Source organism: Lontra canadensis, unplaced genomic scaffold, assembly GCF_010015895.1.
Source record: "Lontra canadensis isolate GAN:19392208 unplaced genomic scaffold, GSC_riverotter_1.0 scaffold1, whole genome shotgun sequence".
NCBI lineage: Eukaryota > Metazoa > Chordata > Mammalia > Carnivora > Mustelidae > Lontra > Lontra canadensis.
The window spans coordinates 36447884-36466405 of record NW_022630995.1 but is presented as its reverse complement, the minus strand read 5'-3'; the positions used below and the strand labels follow the sequence as shown (position 1 = coordinate 36466405).

The window sequence follows — 18522 nt, the reverse complement described above, 5'->3', positions numbered from 1 at the left end:
TTCTCCCTAATACAGATGAGGAAAGTGACTCAAATAATTTTTTCCCTCGGTAACATGGCATTGTATTTAACGGTCAAAATGCATATACACAGGAGCGCGCAAACAGAATGACGGGAGGGGAGAGTCGTAAAGCTGCAGCTGTTTAGAACACTGGGACAAGCAGGGGGACGGGGTGGCTCAGTGGGTAAAGCACCTGCTTTCCACTGGGGTCATGATCTGAGGTCTCCATCCGGGATGGAGCCCCGTGTCTGGCTCCCAACTCAGTGGGGAGCCTGCTTCTCCCTCTCTTCCCAGCTTCCGCTCTCCCTTCCTATCTCTCCCTATCTCTGTCTCCCTCAAATAAATACAATCTTAAAAAAAAAAAAGAATACTGGGATGAGCAAAGACAAAAAGGTGGGGGCCTTGGGGGATGGCAAAGCCGGAATAGAAAACCAGCTGCCCTGAGTTCCAAAGAATTTGGCAAAAGGGTTCTCAAGGAGAGAGGACTGGCCCAGAAACTCAGTTTGCCTGGGTTATCTGCCACCCTCTATCCATCCCTCCCTCCCCAAAAAGTCCTTGGGCAGATTCTGGGTTTTTTCCTCCCTTACAAAGACAGCCATGTCAGTAACTGGCAGAAGAGAGCAGAAGGGAAACGTAGCCTAGCTTCTCCATAAAGTTGCCATTATTATGGGCATCCATCCCCAGAGCCACCGAGAAGACACAAAACCTCAGCTTTGCCCAGGTTTCTGTATTTTAGCAGATTCCACACTAGGATACCAAAATAGTGCTTCTTTTCATGAGGTAGCACTCATTTGAGGAGTTACTTTTCTCCATAGGATATTTTACTATTTTAAGCAGTTGTACATTTGGCTGCCCACAGACAAGAACAAATGAGTCATAGAAGAGGAAATGCAGGACCAAAATCCTTTACCTGAAAGCTTGGAGGTCAGATGTGCCTCGAAATTCAGACTTTCGTGATTCTAGAAAGGTAGTGCAATGCATCCAGCATACATTATGTAACACTCCAAAATCAAATTTGCTGAGATTACTGTGGCAAACTTTAGCAATATTCAAACTAAGTGAAATAAATACATACTATAGAATCTCATACCGGTTCAGGTTAAGTTTTATCACCAATGGGGTATGCAAAAAAGCCTCAAAAAATTCAGGGCTTCAGAGCTTTTCAGACTTCAGAATTGTCCAAAAAGGATTACAGGCATGTGCACAAGGCTCAAATACTAGAAAACATAGTCAACCTACCAGCAATCAAAGACAGACAGACAGAAACAATCAAGGTACCACGATTTGCCTTACAAATTAGCAAATGGGTTTTTCTGAGAAAATGCCAACAGTGTGAAAACTGAGTCCTTCAACCACTGCTGTGACAAGTAAACTGGGACAACCTTCAAACCACCAATAAAGGTGTCATCAATGGCCTCTAAAACATGAACACCTTTGACCCCAACATTGCCTTCCCAAGAACTCATTTTCTATGGACGTCATCAATATCTAGACAAAGCTTTACACATAGACATTCACTGAAACAATTCCTTTGAGGGGCACTGGATGGCTCAGTCACTTAAGTGTCTGCCTTCAGCTCAGGTCGTGATCTCAGGATCCTGGGATGGAGCCCCACATGATGCAGGCTCCCTGCTCAGCGGGAAGTGTGCTTCTGCCTCTGCCCCTCCCCACTCATGCTCTTTCAAACTCTCTCTCAAATAAATAAGCAATTTTTTTTTAATTTCAAAAAAAAAAACTAATTCATTTGAAAATTCAAATTCAATTAAAAATAATTAGCAACAAGTGAAATTTAAAACAGAATCACAACGAGGTAAAAATCAGTGAATCCATAGAATAAAATATTATGCAGCCATTTTTTGAGTAGGTAGGGAATTGGAGAGACATCATGTATAATATTAAATGAGAAACACAGGATGGGGCACCTGGGTGGCTCAGGGGGTTAAGCATCTGCCTTCAGCTCAGGTCATGATCCCAGGTTCTGGGACAGAGCCCCATGTTGTAGGGCTCCCTGCTCAGCAGGAGTCTGCTTCTCTTTCCCCCTCTGCTGCTCTTCCTGCTTGTGCTCTCTCTCTCTCAAATAAATGAATAAAAACTTTTTTAAAATATTTTATTTATTTATTTGACAGAGATCACAAGTAGGCAGAGAGGCAGGCAGAAAGAGAGGAGGAAGCAGGCTCCCCACTGAGCAGAGAGCCGGATGAGGGGCTCAATCCCAGGACCCTCAGATCATGACCTGAGCTGATGGCAGAGGCTTTAACCCACTGAGCCACCCAGGCACCCCAAAATCTTAAAAATAAAGAAAGAGAGGAAAGAAAGAAGGAAGGAAGGAAGGATGGAAGGAAAGGAGGGAGGGAGGGAGGAGGGGAGAAGGGGAGCAAGAGAGGGAGGAAGGAAGAAAGGAAAACACTGGATATAAAATTATATTTGCATTATGATCGTATCCAAGCCAAAAAAAAAAAAAAGAGAGAGAGAGAGAAAACCAAAAGGAGTCACAAGATCAAAGGGTGACTGTCTCCCCTTTAAATATTTAAATCTTGGGGAGAATTTTCCAAAAGGGCCAAGAGTAGTGTATTTTAACCAAAGGGAAATAGAAAAAGAAGGCCTGTCTGCATAACTCCCAGTCAATGGCAACAAATTCATGAATCTGAGGTGTCACTCTGGGCTTTTATAAATGTACAATGAACCCATCTTTGCAAACCCACCACCACCTCCAGAATAACAACCTTATAGGATGTGTGGTCTACATTTATTGGACAATTCAGCTGACATTTTAAGTCCAGCCTACTGGACACCATGGGGAAGAAATCCAGAAAGAAACGGTACAAAGGATAAGAGATATGCCACTTTGCCATTTGCAAAGACCTTTCAGAGACAGCAGCTCATCTGATGCTCACTGGCAGTCGGTAAGGCAGACAACGACAGGAGCTGGCACACACCCATTTTACAGTTGGGAAAATAGAGTCATAGATAGTCACACTCCCCGAAGTGGCAGGGGCTCTCCCTGACTTCCAGGCCAGGGCTGTCTTAGAACGTGAGGCTCTTTCCCTATATCGTGCCATTAGCCTATTTGTTGGTGCTTCTTTATAAGTATCTTCATAGAAAGAGACATTTCTCACTAGCAAGAAAACCAAAACGACTTACTAATAATAAAAATAGGCTTCAGAAGTGAACAGACCTGATTCAAGGTCAAAATCCAACTTGAACGTTTGAGGGACTCTTTCAAGTTAAGTTCTCAGATACCTGATTTTCTCATCTATAAATATAGGAATAAAACCACACAGCTGACAGGGTGCTAAAGAATTAAATGATCTGAGCACTTGGACCAGAGCCTGCCCCAAGACGGGTAAACAAACACAGTAGTCCTTCCTCCAGAAAGAGTGAAATGTCTACAATGAACCAACTCCAGATTCTAATTTTAGTCCTTGTTGGAACACCAGACTCCTTAGTCTACCTGCTATCAGGAGCCCACCAAATCTTTACCAGTTACTGTAGGGCCCTAAAATAATTAGAAACCACTCAACATAGTAGTTTCAACCAATGACAGTTTAAATCATTTTTTGTCAGTTTTAAATAATTTCTCTTTTGTCTTAACATGTAAGTAAACTTCAGCATCAGAGCCAAATTCTTTAAAAAGTAACAATGAAATGTTTGTTTCTATTGCCTGAGGCTTTGGCCTATCTCCTTTGAATGCAACTACTGAAACTCCCAAATCATCTGTTTGATTAATTTCTTTTAGGAGGGCAAAAGTGGGAGCAGAGAATGACAGGCACTTCTCAAAGTTTTCATTTCCTCTTTAAATTAGATTTGGGTATGGACGCCTAAGCTCAAAACATTCCATCCACTGACTATGTTTATTATGTGACCACACAGCTTGGGTGCTACCTGGCCAAAGGAGAACCCAGAATTTAATAAAGCTTATTGTTAGCATCAGACAAGGAGTCAGGAGGCTGGCTGAAAGCCCACAATGCTCTAGGAGAGGGCCCTTCTCTCGTCACCAGCCCCGGAACCTTTTCCACCCACTCCTTTCCAGAAGGCCATGCCCATTGTCTAGTAAGAGAAACTAATAAGCCCAAGGATTGAGTAACCAGAGACCTTAAGGGCATAAATAAGCCAAGATGTGGAAAACCATCCCTTCTGGTGCCTGTGGCATACAGTTTCGAATGTTGCTTCTGAGAGACAGAAGTTTAATGAGATTCTTCTCGTAAGCAGGAAGAGAAAGAGACATTGTCACTACCCACTGTGAAGTTATCTTTCTTTTTCTCTGCTTCCCAACTTCTGCTAACCACATGCTTACAATTTTAGGATGTCCGATGGTCCCTATCTTAGAATCTCAACAAGACTGCTGAGGTTGATTTCCGTTCTATTTTCTCTCTGGGGAGAAGTGGGGTACAGTAGAGAGAATGAACTTTGGAATCAGGCAGGCTAGGTTATCGGAGATACATATAAAGATACACACACACACACACACACACACACACACACCTCCTCCTGGTTCTGCTTCTCTGACTGAAGGACTGATACATGGGCGGTGGGACTTTGACTGCTGTGGGCCTCAGTTGCCTCCCAGTAAGTAAGAACTTCACAGGGCTCTGAGAAGTAAGTGTACGGAAAGCATATGAATCGCCCGGCTCAGCCAAGCACTCAACACTGCTGCCTATCTCCCTCCCTCTCCCTGCTTTCCTAAAACATTCCCTATAAACATTAGTACCGTCAGAGATTCCAAGAGGACCAGATGTTAGCTGGTCAGGACATCTTTTCTTCATACAAGCCTCAAGTCCCACGGGCACCTTTGTACTCAGTACTCTTTTTAGATACTTAGTTCTTCTTCAGTGGTCAACTTTCATCAAAAAACACTGCTCTGCAATTCAGTGGGAACTTTTCTCGTCACACTCCAGACTTGAGGGCAGAACATCGCTCAGAGATCCATGGAAACACAAACCTACCCCAGGAATGGCCATCCCTCGCTGATAGTGGATTACCTGCATCCAATGCTGATTTTTTTTTTTCCTAACAATTTTACTCCCAGGTTAAGCTATTCAAATTCTGGGGCAACTAAGTATGGTCTACAGCCCCGAGTCCAATTTGAACCTGAAGACGCACCTACTTGTCTCAGCAATGACACACGGAGGGGAAAACCAAAATCTCCCAACCAGTAATACATGTCACTAGCTTCCATTTCCCCAGGAGGGATGACTGAAGGAAATACGGGTCTGCTAATAAAGGCTCAAGAAACGTATTCTCCATCCTGTTGCCTTCCTAACATGTCCTGTTTTCTATGAAAAAGTGAAGACCAAAGTGATAAGCCAGTTTTAAAACTGTAAGCGAATGGAATCTTCTCGGGAGTAAAGAGCAGTGTATGTGTTTTTATGGAGGAGATAGTCACGGTTGGAACGCTTCCAGATGCTTATTATTTGGACGTGAAGACTTGGAAGAGCTTGCTGACGTAACATTCCAAGCTGTGGTAACCCCAATTGGCCAAGAAGGTATGCGTTTATTATTATTTTTTAACTAGTGCTGTCAAGTGGCAATTAAGAGGGAAACCGGTGGCAAGGAATCCCTGGGGTCTACAGCCACAAAAACAAGAGTGTAAGACTGGACTTCTGCAAAAGTTACACCTCCTCTCAGATTTCAATTAAAACTCCTGCTCCAAAGTCGTCATTTTAGACAACACTTTATGGTCTCTGCTGGTGGCTTCCTGCTCTGACCACAGAAGGTTCCTTTGTGGTGACAGGAATTGACTCAAAGAAGAAAAAAAAATGTAAGTTTACAAACGCGCCTTCCCTTTTTCCAAGCCTGATTTATCCAGGATATGTGGGGAAGACATCGGAAAGCCCCCGACCTGTTACAAGAATTCATCAACCACTAAAATTAATGAAAACTTGGAAAGGAAAGAAATGGAACTCCCCAAGGTCTTAAAATATAAAACAAAGGAGTGGGGGAGCTACGACAGCACCCGGTCGCTGGTGTCGATCTTCCGCTCGCGGGGCCTTTGAGGACAAGCGCGGCAAGGGGTCCGCGGGGCTCCAAGGTGCTCAGGCGGGCGGGAAGCGCAACCGGAGGAAGCCAAGCCAGGCCCGGTCCCTACAACCCGGACAGCTCGGAAGGGCGGGCTAGGGGTAACAGGTCCTCAGAGAAGCGGGAGAGACGAGGGAAGGCGGGTCCCGGGCAAGCGGGAAGGGAGGGACGGGAGCGGTCGCCCCGCGCCGCACCCGGCCCGGGCCACTCTCCAACAGCCAGATGTTCAGCGTCGGGATCCCGCGGCTGTGCCAGGGCTAGGGCAGCTCAGGGCCCAGCGGGGCTGCAGTCCGGACCCCCCGACTCCTCCACAGCGCCCAGGCCCCGATGGGACACTCACCCGGAGCCACTAGCGGCGAACTCACGGTGCCTCCCACGAAGACGGCGGTGGCCAGGACCGCGGACCCCGAGAGTTCTCCTGGGGCCATCACCGCGTTCCTTCGCCCTCCACCCCCGGGGCGCCGCGTCCCGGGATCCTGCAGGCAGTGCAGCTGCAGAGCCGGCGACGGACCAAGTAGCAGGGCTCGGCCCCCGCGCGCGGTGAACCCCGCCCCGTAAAGGACTCTCCTCTCCGGCCCCACCCACCTGGCTGGCCCCGCCTCTCCCCGCCAAACCCAGGGCTCCGCCTATCCGGGAGCGAGCTCCATCCGTGGCCCCGCCCTCGCCCCCGCCCATCGCAGCCTGGCCCCGCCTCGCCCCGCGGCGCCCGCTTCCTTTCTAAATTCCACCGCAGCCTCCGCCGCTCGGATTAGGCCTAGACTCCGCCCCTCATGTCCCGCCCACCGAGGTCCGACCACGCCTCCCTCCGGCCACCCCGGTCCCGCCCACTTCTGCCTGGTCCCGCCTCTTCTCGCCGCGCCCTCTTCGTTTCCGAGTCGGGTTTCAGCGCGGACGCGGGGATTGCGCGGGAGCCAGGGGAGGGGGCAGGGACTTGGCGGTTCCTCTGCCCTTCGCTGAGAGCAGGCGGGCGGAGGAGGAGGAAGAGGGAGAGCGGGACAGGAAACTCTAGACGGCCTGACTTGACCACCATCGGAGTGGGCACGATCTTAATTCTTTGTTGGCATTTCTCTTCAGCTGGCCTTCCCTTCTGTGGCTGGTCCAGAGAGGGGCGCCCCGCTGTCCGCGAAGTTTCACTGTTTGAAAATTGAGGGGAAAAGGCAAATCATTTAAATTTCTATCTCCGCTTTGCTCTAAGCTGCTCCCTTTGGGGAATAAATCTATGCATACCTGCAGGAACAAATTGCTTTCTTTTTAAAATCGTGTGCTCACGCTGCAATGTGCAAATACTTTAATATGTGGCCCAGAAGCTTGGGCCACTACAGCTCTTTAAGTACCTCGTCACTTACCATCTTCTTACAGTCTCAGGCCAGCTCTGTGAGTTGAGTAGTGTCCCCATTCCACCGGCCTTTGAGTAGACTCACGGGACACTGTCATAAAATGGAAATTAACTCGTCTTCATGGTGTTTGCTCACTGCTGTGCCCTCAGCACGCTGCTCCATGACAGCACACACGGAGAGTCAGAAGTGGCTTTGAAGTTGAATCATCACGTACATTGATTAGAGGAGAGCCTGAGTAGTTCCCTCTTTACTGCACTGGAGAGACCCCTGAAGCCAGGTGGTTAAGGCTTTCAGTAACACTCAAGATGACAGGCATGGCCAGGAGGGTGAGGTCCCCGGCTCTTTCACAGAATGGGACTCTTGCATGGTTTGACTGTCACCTTCCAATTTTCTTTTGAAAAGTCCTCAAACATGGACTCTTAACAAACACTTGCACTGATGTGGGAATCCCCAGGACAGAAGCTTGAGCCACTACAGAGGGCTGGGGCTGAGGGATGGGAGCCCCTACCCTTGAAATCCAAGGCCAGGAACTGTGGGTCCTGGGCACAGTTGTGGACACATCCTGCATTCTGGCAGATGAAGCAGTTTTATCCCACCCTAAAACAGAATGGCTGCAGAGGAAAAAGGTCCATGTGGGTTTCTAACTTAAAAAGGGAGAGAGTCCTAGGCCTAGAAATTAAACTGTAAACTAAATGTAAATTAACTGTAAACTATAAGTTGTAGCCAGAACCAGCTATGATAATATGCAGAGCCTAGTGTCAAATGAAAATGCAGGGCCCTTGGTTCAAAAATTATTAAGAATTTCGAGATGGCAAGAGCAGGACATTGAAGCGATTGTGGAGCCCTGCTAAGCATGGAGCCCTGGGTCCAGGACAAACACCCATAACGCCAGTCAAATTTTAGCACTTAGAATGCAGCAAAATGGGGCGCCTGGGTGGCTCAGTGGGTTAAAGCCTCTGCCTTCGGCTCAGGTCATGATCCCAGGGTCCTGGGATGGAGCTCTGCATCGGGCTCTCTGCTCAGCGGGGAGCCTGCTTCCTCCTCTCTCTCTGCCTGCCTCTCTGCCTACTTGTGATCTGTCAAATAAATAATAAATCTTAAAAAAAAAAAAGAATGCAGCAAAATGTTTGAAACAGGATATCTATGCAAAATGTAAAATATTGTTTGAAAAACAAATAATGTTTCACAGATTGAACTTACTAGTAAAAAGACAGGATCTTTTTTTTTTTTTTTTTTTATAAACTCTACACCCAATGTGGGACTGAAACCCACAACCTTAAAATCGAGAGTTGCACACTCCACCAGCACCGCCAAGACAGGGTCATTTTAAACAACACATTTGAATTGGATGTTTGCTCATGGCTCTCCAGAAATAAAAATATAACCCTGTAATTAAAGCTGGATGAAATCTCAGTAACCACCTCTCAAGCCCCTTACTTTAGAGATGAGAGACAGTTAAGTGACTTGCCAGATATCTCATACATAGTATGAACCAGGGTTGGAATCCAAGGCTCTGAAATTTCCCTTCTCAGACTTTTTTGTAACACCTAACTGCTTGACACGGTCTCTGTAGATACCTTCCCCGTCACAGAACCCCATATATGCACATTTGCACATTCCAGTTACAGGGAGGAGGGAGGGAGGGAGGGAGGGAGGGAGGGAGGGATTAAGAGAAGGAGGAAAGAAGGAAAGCAAATCAAGCTTCAGTTATTCTCCAGGTATTTTCCAGTATAGATTTGCTTGCACAATTTAAAAAGCCATTGTTTGGGACGCCTGGGTGGCTCAGCGGGTTAAGCCTCTGCCTTCAGCTCGGGTCATGATCTCAGGGTCCTGGGATAGAGCCTGGCATTGGGCTCTCTTCTTGGCAGGGAGCCTGCTTCCCCCTCTCTCTCTGCCTGCTGCTCTGCCTACTTGTGATCTCTATCTGTCAAATAGATAAATAAAATCTTTAAAAAAATAAAAAGCCGTGGTTTATTTCAGTTTAAATGTGAAGACTTCAATGTGATGGCAGTTCTCTTTCACATTAGGAAGCAGATGTCACATTTCTTCTGAGGAAATAAAAATCGACACCATGGACTAAGTGATCTTCCTTTTTTTTTTCTGAAATAAAATTAAAAGATTAAAAAGTAGAAATAGCTGTTAACGCTAGCTCTCATTTATTCATCCCTTGGATTTTAGCCCCATCTCTCGGGAAGCACTTTTCCTGTGTTCCTACATCAAATCCTCACAACCTGATATTTTTGGAGGTATTGTTACTGCCCTTCTCTTCAAAGCTGAGAAGACGAAGATGTGAGGAATTAAGGAATTTACCCAGTCACACAGCTGCTCCATGCTGTTGCTGGGACTCAAATCCAAGATCAGCTTGCTACAGGCCTGCACTTGAACTTCTGCACTTGAACTTATACTGCTCTGCCTCCAAAATGCAAAATACTAGCCAATCAGCTCTCCTTTTCCAATATGAAGTCTTATTCTGTCTTTGCATGCTTAACCTAGCCTTTTTGAACTCTGGATCAACAATTACATGTATTTTTTCTTCAGGAGAATGTTTATGGGGATAGGTTATAAATAAGAGGTTGGAGGAATCAAATGTACAAACTTAGGCAACGGGCTGTCCTTTCTGTTTTTTGTTGGTTTTCGTTTTGTTTTGTTGTTTCCAGTGTCTCTGTAAGAATTCAGTTAATCATTCCCCTTAGTAGAAACCTTTCCTGTTTTCCTCGGTGCCGCTAAGGTGGTGATTTTCATTACCGTCATTTAAATGCGTTGGTTGGTATTTATTTTAATTAGGGTTGAAGAAACTTCCGCAGAAAGTCTCTGTGGAATTTCTTCTTTCTGTGATTTAGATGTAGTCATGTTTCCTTTTGAGAGGTTATATCTAGGAGAAAGGCTGTTAATTTTTTAAATATATCTATTTGTTTGCAGGGGGAAAAATGATATTTTATAAAGTCTAGGGTTATTCTGATCTGATAACAAGTATATACCATATTCCTAGTACTGGGCTGAGGGTAGGAGGTTGGAGGGGAAAGTCACTGAACACTTAGTAAAAGCTCCTAACCTTGCTTCAAGAAACTCTTCAGCCCACCTAGAAAGAAGGAAACAATTGTAGAATGGAAGTAGAATGGAAATGGTCAAAGCCCCAGGGGTGGGGTGGGTGGAGGGGATGTCCTGCCAGTGACTTGCTCTGTGACTTTCAGCAGCTTCTCTTTGGTCAGTCTTCTTACCCATAAATTTCAGGTGGGTAATAGAATAGTTTCTGAAAGTTGCCATCCAACCCTACAATTCTGCACCATAAAAAGAAACCAGCTGATAGGGTGAAAGGTGCCAGAGTCAGGCTAGAATGAAGGGTTTCTCAAAATTATCAAAGTATTGGGGAACCTGGGTGGCTCAGTGGGTTAAAGCCTCTGCCTTCAGCTCAGGTCATGATCCCAGGGTCCTGGGATCGAGCCCCGCGTCCTGGGATTGAGCCCCGCGTCGGGCTCTCTGCTCAGCGGGGAGCCTGCTTCCTCCTCTCTCTGCCTGCCTCTCTGCCTACTTGTGATCTGTGTCTGTCAAATAAATAAAATCTTTTTTTAAAAATTATCAAATATTATGGACCAGATAATTCTGTGTTGGGTGTCTGTTTTGCACACTCTAGAGTGTAGAGCAACATTCTCTGCTTCTACAAACTAAATGCCAGTAGCACTCTTTCCACCACCTCCCATCCCCCCACCCCATCCCTGAAATTATGACAACCAAAACTATCTCCAAATTTACCAAATGTTCTCTGGGAGATAAAATCACCCCCGTTCACAACCACTGGGCTAGAAGATTTCCAAGAAGACCAAAAGGATTCGAAATGGAGGCTCCGAGCAAGTCCCCGTGGAGAAGGTACAAGAACGTCCCAAGACTTCATGGAGACGTGAGGGGAGTGCGTGAGCAAATGCACAGTGAGAGAATTTGCATAGTGTCGCCTGCACAGTGATGAGTATGCGTGAGGGAAAGAGGCAGAGGATGGGTTGGCAATAACCGTGGGTCACAGCTGATCCTAATAGTCAAGAAGAGGAGAACTGAATAAATAAAATCTTAAAAAAAAAAAAAAAGAGGAGAACTGAGAACTTCAAATGCCCAGGAATCATCATAAATTATAATAAATTATTCTATCACCAAAATAATTTTTTTTTAGGGACGGTGAGAAGAATTTCCATTGTTCAATGAGATTGTCCTCATCTTAAAGTAGGAGCTGCAAATACAGAAGTCCTAATTTTGCCCCTGTGCTCGGTGGATGTCGGAGGAATCTGACTGTTAGGTTAGCAAGGGTGTCCATAATCTATACTTCCGTTCTGGACCACCACGTTGTGTCTTGTATTGTGGGCACACGTTCTTCTGAACATGGTGTGTAAGGGACTCGGGTCCTTCACTGGTACAGCCTCCGCACCAGGTGGATAGACATGGACACGGTGACTCTCTGTAAACAGCAAGAGAGAATTACAGTGACGAACCTTGTGGTTTGGGCCCAGCAAAACCCACAACACACGTTTCTGAGGACACATTCCACAGGGTGCAGGGTACTTAGGTAAGCTTCCTTTTGACTGCAGTCAGCAGACACTTGAACGCTAGCTCCATAAATAGCAAACGTATTATAAGGGGGAACTCTTCCGTGGAGTCAGGCCCCCAGTCCTCAAGCACATTAGAACCAGGAACAGTAAGTAATAAATGTAGGAGGAGAGGCTGCTTCTCCAGCTCCGGGGCAGCCACGTTCTCCTCACTTCTACCACTTAGCAAGCGTATGCTTCTTCTGTCTCTTTCTGTCTCTGTCTGTCTTCTAGCTCTCTCTGGTTTTTATCTCTGTGTCTGTCTGCCTGTCTCTCTCTGACTCTCTCTGCCATCTGCTGCTTATTACTCATGTACTTTGGCTGGGGCCTCCCATAGCGTCCTCACCCCCAAGCCCTGCTCAGCATGACCTCCACAGCGTGGCCAAGGATCGATTTCCCACATCTCAGGAGAACACAGGGCTGCCCCACTAGGTGCGGCTGTTCCTCCTAGATAGGGACATTGAGCTCCGTCCTCGCATTAGCTGATAGGTTCTATGCAGAAGTGAAAAGAGGCAAGATTTTCCTGAAGATAGACGTGATCATCAGTGTCAAACACACAGAATAGTCCGCTAAAATAAGGACTGGAAAGTTACCCAGCTAATCAGGCACCATGGAGGTTGCTGAGGGCCCCATGAAAGGACACCAAGAGGCATGGTACAGGGGAGGCCAGAGTGCAGTGGGCGAAGAAGTAAAAATAGTCCTAGAGATTTTTTTTTTCCCCAGAAGCTTGGCTGGGAGAGAAAAAAAGAAGGAGGGGAAGTGGGGCCTTGGGATTCAGGAGAAGGCTTTTGTGAAATGGAGTTGATTTTATGGGACAACCAGAAAAAAGACAGGAAGATGTGAAGCGGGGTGGGGGGGGATAGCTAATGCAACAAGGTCCAGAGAGGACCCCTGATGAGATCAATTGCACAGTTGTTGTCGGCCTTGAACAAAAGGCAGACACCTTACACCCTGAAACTGAAGAGAAATGGGGGGGAGTATAGATCTGCATATACTTGTAGGTGAGAAATAGAAAATTGAGGAGGTTCACATGAATGGAGGCAAAGCCATGCTCTGACAATGGAAGGGAAGGGAATGACGTAAGGATTTGAGGACACGATGGACAGAGCCATCAGTACAGGTGTTTGGGTTGTGTACTGCACAAGGGCAATGTTTATTAACTTATTCTAGAAAATGAAGGCAAGAGAGTCTGGCTTCCTAGTCAAGTCTTGGAAAAGCAGAGGAGAGCTTCCTCCTATAAACTCACACTGCCCACAGTGTGCACACACACGGAAGAGTACACATGCACACTCCCCAGTGCTCACACATACTTACACACTCATGTGTGACTGGGTGTCATGTCAGTCATGCTCTGAGCATTCCTTGAGGTTTTTTCCTCTCGCCCACAGAAGACTGACTCATGTCAACCAGGAACCAACGCTGCTTTCCTGTCCCTGGGGAGGAGGGGTAGCTACTGCCACTGTGAAGAACCAAAGTCGGGAGTATCGAGGCCTGGGGCAGAGGGGTGTGGTCGGGTTTGAAGGGCTTGGGCCCAGGTATGCTGCCCCCTGCGACCCTGGAAATGCCACATCCTCCTCTCCTGAGGACAGAACTCGCCAGACTGTACAACATCAAAACAAACTAACTGGGAGGAGGGGCACTTTTTGCGAATTCTTGGAGATTCTGAGAGCAATGAAGGTTTGCATGGTTGCTGGAGGGAGCAGTGGATGGTGCCTATGATGCTGCGTATCACTGAGGGTACACATGGCTGGAGCTGGAACCCAGGAATTTTTCATGGGCCAATCTGCTCGATTCAATGATGCTCTGTCGCTGCGCCTAGCAGCCCAGGGGTAGGAATTAAGAAGGCTGCTTAGGAGATGGATCCAGGTTCAGGGGTTCACCAGGAAAGAGCCTGACATCTGAGAGGCTTTTCAAGTCATTTAGCAGTTTTGAAGGATAATGGGTTCAGGCAACAAGCCTCAGTGTAGGCTGGTTGGGCAAAGAGAACCTGAGGGGTCTGGTGGAGCATAAGGTGCATGAATCAGGGTGGTGGGATGGAGGGAACAGGAGAACCACAGGATGGGAGGGCCCTTTCGTGACATGGAGATGCTGCCAATTTCTCTGGAACTCTGAGAATCCCATATGGGCCATTCTGTTGCCAAGATCCAGGTCAGTAACACAGACGCTCCTTTTTCCTTCCTTTCGGCCCAGCCAAAAAGTTGATCTTCTTGGCCAGGAGGCTAAGAACTCTGTCCTTCTATCCCTCTATGGGGGATGGTCTTCTCAGTCCCTCCTGGGCTCAGTGTGGACCTCCAGGCCCCATACAGCTCCCCTACTCCATCATGCCCAGGAAATTAGCATGTGCACTTTGATGTTAAAGGTTTTCCTGAACCAGTTGTAGAGAATCAGAAAGAAAATAGGAAAAAGAGGAATAGGAGGACATTACAAAGATTACAGAATGTTGCATAGTGGTTGCATAGTTTAACCAGATATAGTTATACGGGTTATACGAGTTAACTCTGTGGTTATTTCTAACCATGTGAAATAACTACAAGTTATTTCTCCTTAGAAATATAATGCAAGTCACGCATGTATCTTTAAATTTTCTAGCAGCCATATTAAAAAAAAAAATAGTAAGAACTGGGACATGTGGGTGGCTCAGTCAGTTGGGCAACATACTCCTGATTTCTGCTCAGGTCATGTCCTCAGGGTCCTGGAATTGAGCCCAGAGTCAGACTGTGTGCCCAGCAGGGAGTCCACTTGAGGATGATTCTCTCCCTCCTTCTGCCCACCCCCCCGCCCACCACTCACATAGGCACAAACGCACATGTGCTACCTCTCAAATAAATAAATAAATCTTTAATTTAAAAAAAAAAAAAAAGAGGGGCACCTGGGTGGCTCAGTGGGCTAAAGCCTCTGCCTTCGACTCAGGTCAAGATCCCAGGGTCCTGGGATCGAGCCCCACATCAGGCTCTCTGCTAAGCAGGGAGCCTGCTTCCCTCTCTCTCTGCCTGCCTTATGATCTCTGTCTGTCAAATAAATAAATAAAATAAAATAAAGTAGAGAATAAGAACAGGTAAAATTAATTCTAATAGTGCATTTCATTGAACCGAATGTATCCAAAATATTATCATTTCTACATACAATCAAAATTTTGAAATTACGAATGAGATGTTTAGTGTTCTTTTTATTGTGCTCTACCTTCAAAATTTGGTGGCTATTTTCCATTTATAGCACAACTCAGTTTGGTCAAACCACAATTCAAGTGTTCCATGGTCACATGAGACTATTATACCATATAGAACTGGGCTGGAGTCCCTAAGTGACTGAAAAGCCTCTTACACTCCTGCCCTCTGCGTTTACTCCAAAGGGTCATGTTGTTAAGATTCTCTGTCCTTCTGAGCCTCCAGGAGCCCTGGGGACCCTTGCCTCCATAAGTATTTCCATACCGTGAAGAAACAGCAGTACAAGTACGAGTTCATGTGTGGTAGGGACAAAATAAAGCTTTAAGGTTCTGCCCTGGGTGTCAGTCAGCATTCTGGCATAGCTCTTTCACCAGAAACACGCTTGGCCAAAAGGGACCTGAGTGCAATGAACATCCCTCCCCGCCCCATGTCCCACCGTGAGACCTAATGAAGAACTTTGAATGCAGACCTTCTAATCCACCTTTTCTGCTGTAATCACACAGCGAGATGGAGGACTGCGGTAAGCCAGTTTCATCTGCTTCAAAGCAATCACATGAGTTTTCTTGCTGAAGGAACTTCCTGTTTGACTTTGGAGAGGCAAGCTATGTCAACAATCTCTTGTCCCTAAAGGCACGATTCTAAGGGTGCTCCTATTCCTTCCGTCTCCCTGGTGGTTCTGAGTCATGCCGTTGCCTCTGAAACGGAGTCTGGTTCTACCCTGGGCCGCCCTCCCGCTTACCATCCCACTGCCTGAGTGCTCTCACCAAAAGCCTGATTATAGCCGACACTCCTCTCTAAGCTCGACGCCCCTCTGGGAGCCAGCCCTTTGCTGCCTATGGGGTCACATTAAAGCCGTTAGCCTGATGTAACCTAATGGTCTACCTCTGGGTAATTCCCTTCCATGCAGGGAGGATCCAGCTCCTCCCCTCCGTGGTCCAGGCTCACTCACTTCTCACATACTCAGGTTGAAGAAGGTTGGTCTCTTGGCCTCTCTGACTCCGTCCCCACTGCCCGCTGCTTGTTCATGGTCAGCTGGCTTCAAACTGTTCTCTGAGTACAATACTAGGATGGCCACTCTGACCTCTAGAAATGGCTGCAATTCTCTTCCTTGCCCCCTCCCCAAACACGTGTGCTGCATACCCTTCCCCTCTCCCCACACACGACACACTAATACAAAGGTGCTGCGTGTAACAGACTTTTCCTGAAAGTTTGGCCGATATCATCGTGGGTCCAGCACAGACAGAACAGGAAAGGAGGCAGTTCTCATCATTCTCGCGGCCATCATGGGCGTGGAAGATTCCTTACTGGAAGTACACCACACTCCTTGGGTCTCTATTCACGTCTTTGCTTTCAGGCTTAGAGCAAAGAGCCCTGACCTCTACTCTTCTAGAATCCCAAAGCCTTCCAGACGCTCCAGTGCCAGCTGGCTTCCCCACAACAAAATCCTCAAAATTCTCGTTACTTGATGATGCAGAGGATTAGCTGAACTTATTCCAGATTGCAAGGGCTCTCAATGGAATCCTTGGGCCCCCAAGGGGTCTGTAAATGGAAATAACCAGTTTGTGGATTTGGGTGGGGAAAAATAGTACATCTGTATTAACCTTGCAATTATTCATTCAGTTCATCTTAAATTATTCATCCAAGAGCACCTGGTTGGCTCAGTTGGTTAAGCAACAGCCTTCGGCTCAGGTCATGATCCCAGAGTCCCAGGATCGAGTCCCACATCAGGCTCCCAGCTCCACGGGGAGTCTGCTTCTCCCTCTGACCTTCTCTCTCATGCTCTCTCTCTCTGTCAAATAAATAAATAAAATATTTTTTAAAAGTTCATCCAAAAAGTACTCATTATTTTCAATAATCTTGAAGTGACATTTAGCATTGCCTCTGATTATGAGTGGAGGCAACAAGCCACAGTACTTCCAACACTGGCATCGATAGAAATCACAGGTATTTTCCTATTTATTATACTTGGGCAGATATCTCAAAATGTGGCTTATACCCATTATTATTTTGAAATCACTTTGAGGTTTAACATTTCCAAGATTTAAAATAAGATCTTATTATTTAAAATGTGAAGTGGCACGTATCACTTGACCATAATTTTTTAAAAATTTTTTCCATAATATTTCAACGTAACTGGTTTCTTTGTAGTGCTATATAATTCGTTTCATGTATTTGAAAACACGATTTGGAAAAGAGATTCCACAGGCTACACCATCCTTCCAAAGGGATCAGACACAAAAGCACACACCAAAAAGGTATGGAACCCCTGTTCTAGGGGCTGCCTTTGCATCACCGCCCTCCCCCATGGAATTTTCTTATGTAAAATGTGTCTTCCCTGCTGCTGCTTCTCTAGAAACTGCTGCGGTTATAACCAAGGTTTGGGGGATGTACATTTATTTAGCTGGTTAGATAAAGATACATTTCTATACATTTATTATGTGGGGATACTTCTGTCCTCACCTATGGATGAAAGTTAGAGCCGGCCTCATGATTGTCCTGGTACTTTTAAGGTAATAAAAGCTGCTCTGGACACTAATGAGAAGTCCAGTCCTCTGTAGTCCTCTGTAATGATTAAGAACTCTTCTCTCTCCTATGCTTGTGCCCCTGTAGGCAGGATGCTTGCCCTGGGAAGGTTGTGTTGTCCGTTTACCAAAGCAGAGACGGACCGTCCACGGGTGTGCCTTAATCCTTAATTGTCCCTTGCCTGCTGGAGCATTGACCCCGAAGGTTTTCACCTGAGTGGATCTCTGGAAGTTGGCCTCAGCAAAAGAGAGCTACCTCCTTCCCAGGGGCATCCTTTGTCCATGGGAATAATGGGAATGGGGGAGCACCCTCCTTCCAAAAGGGACAAATTCAGAAGAGCCACCCATTCTAGAACTCTGCTGTGGGAAAAGTTGGAGCCTCTATAGCAACCGCATCCCAATTCAGCGCAGTCCTCTGCCAGATCCTGATCACACACACACACACACACACACTCACACTCACTCACACAAACACACACACACCACTGTGGGTACAAATCCCCACCTGAGTCTGTACGCTGGGGACCCAATCTTGGCCCCTCCTTCCCCACCTGGTCCTTCTTGCAGTCATTCCCCCTCCTGCTGACCACTTTCTTAGCTTCGCAGACTTGGGCTGTGAGGGAGACGAGAAAGGGCACGGGAGTTCTAGTTGCGTATTCTCATCAGAGCTAAATAGGAATGGCAGGTGGTTAAAGCAGACTTTTCTCTCGTGTGAATTTTCATTGGTTCTTTGGAGACATCTCCTCCCGCGCTGCCTCCCACCTACCTGCCCCAATTCTCATCGAAGAGAACATCTACTCTGATTATCTCTTCACTTATTCCTCGGGCTCCAGGCTTCTTTTCCCTGAGGGCTAATGGCCCCTGCAGACCACCCTTGTAGACAGGACCTATGACCCCTTCTCAGCCCTGCCCCTCA

General features: G+C 46.7%; 1 protein-coding gene across 1 annotated transcript in view; it reads right to left on the bottom strand.

Annotated features, from left to right (window-relative positions):
• RELL1 (RELT like 1) overlaps positions 1-18522 on the bottom strand; it is a 112105-nt gene that overhangs the window by 55389 nt on the left and 38194 nt on the right. The window contains 2 exon segments of the mRNA XM_032840920.1: positions 6356-6746; positions 6748-6877. Coding sequence (XP_032696811.1) covers positions 6356-6746; positions 6748-6877 — 521 coding nt within the window.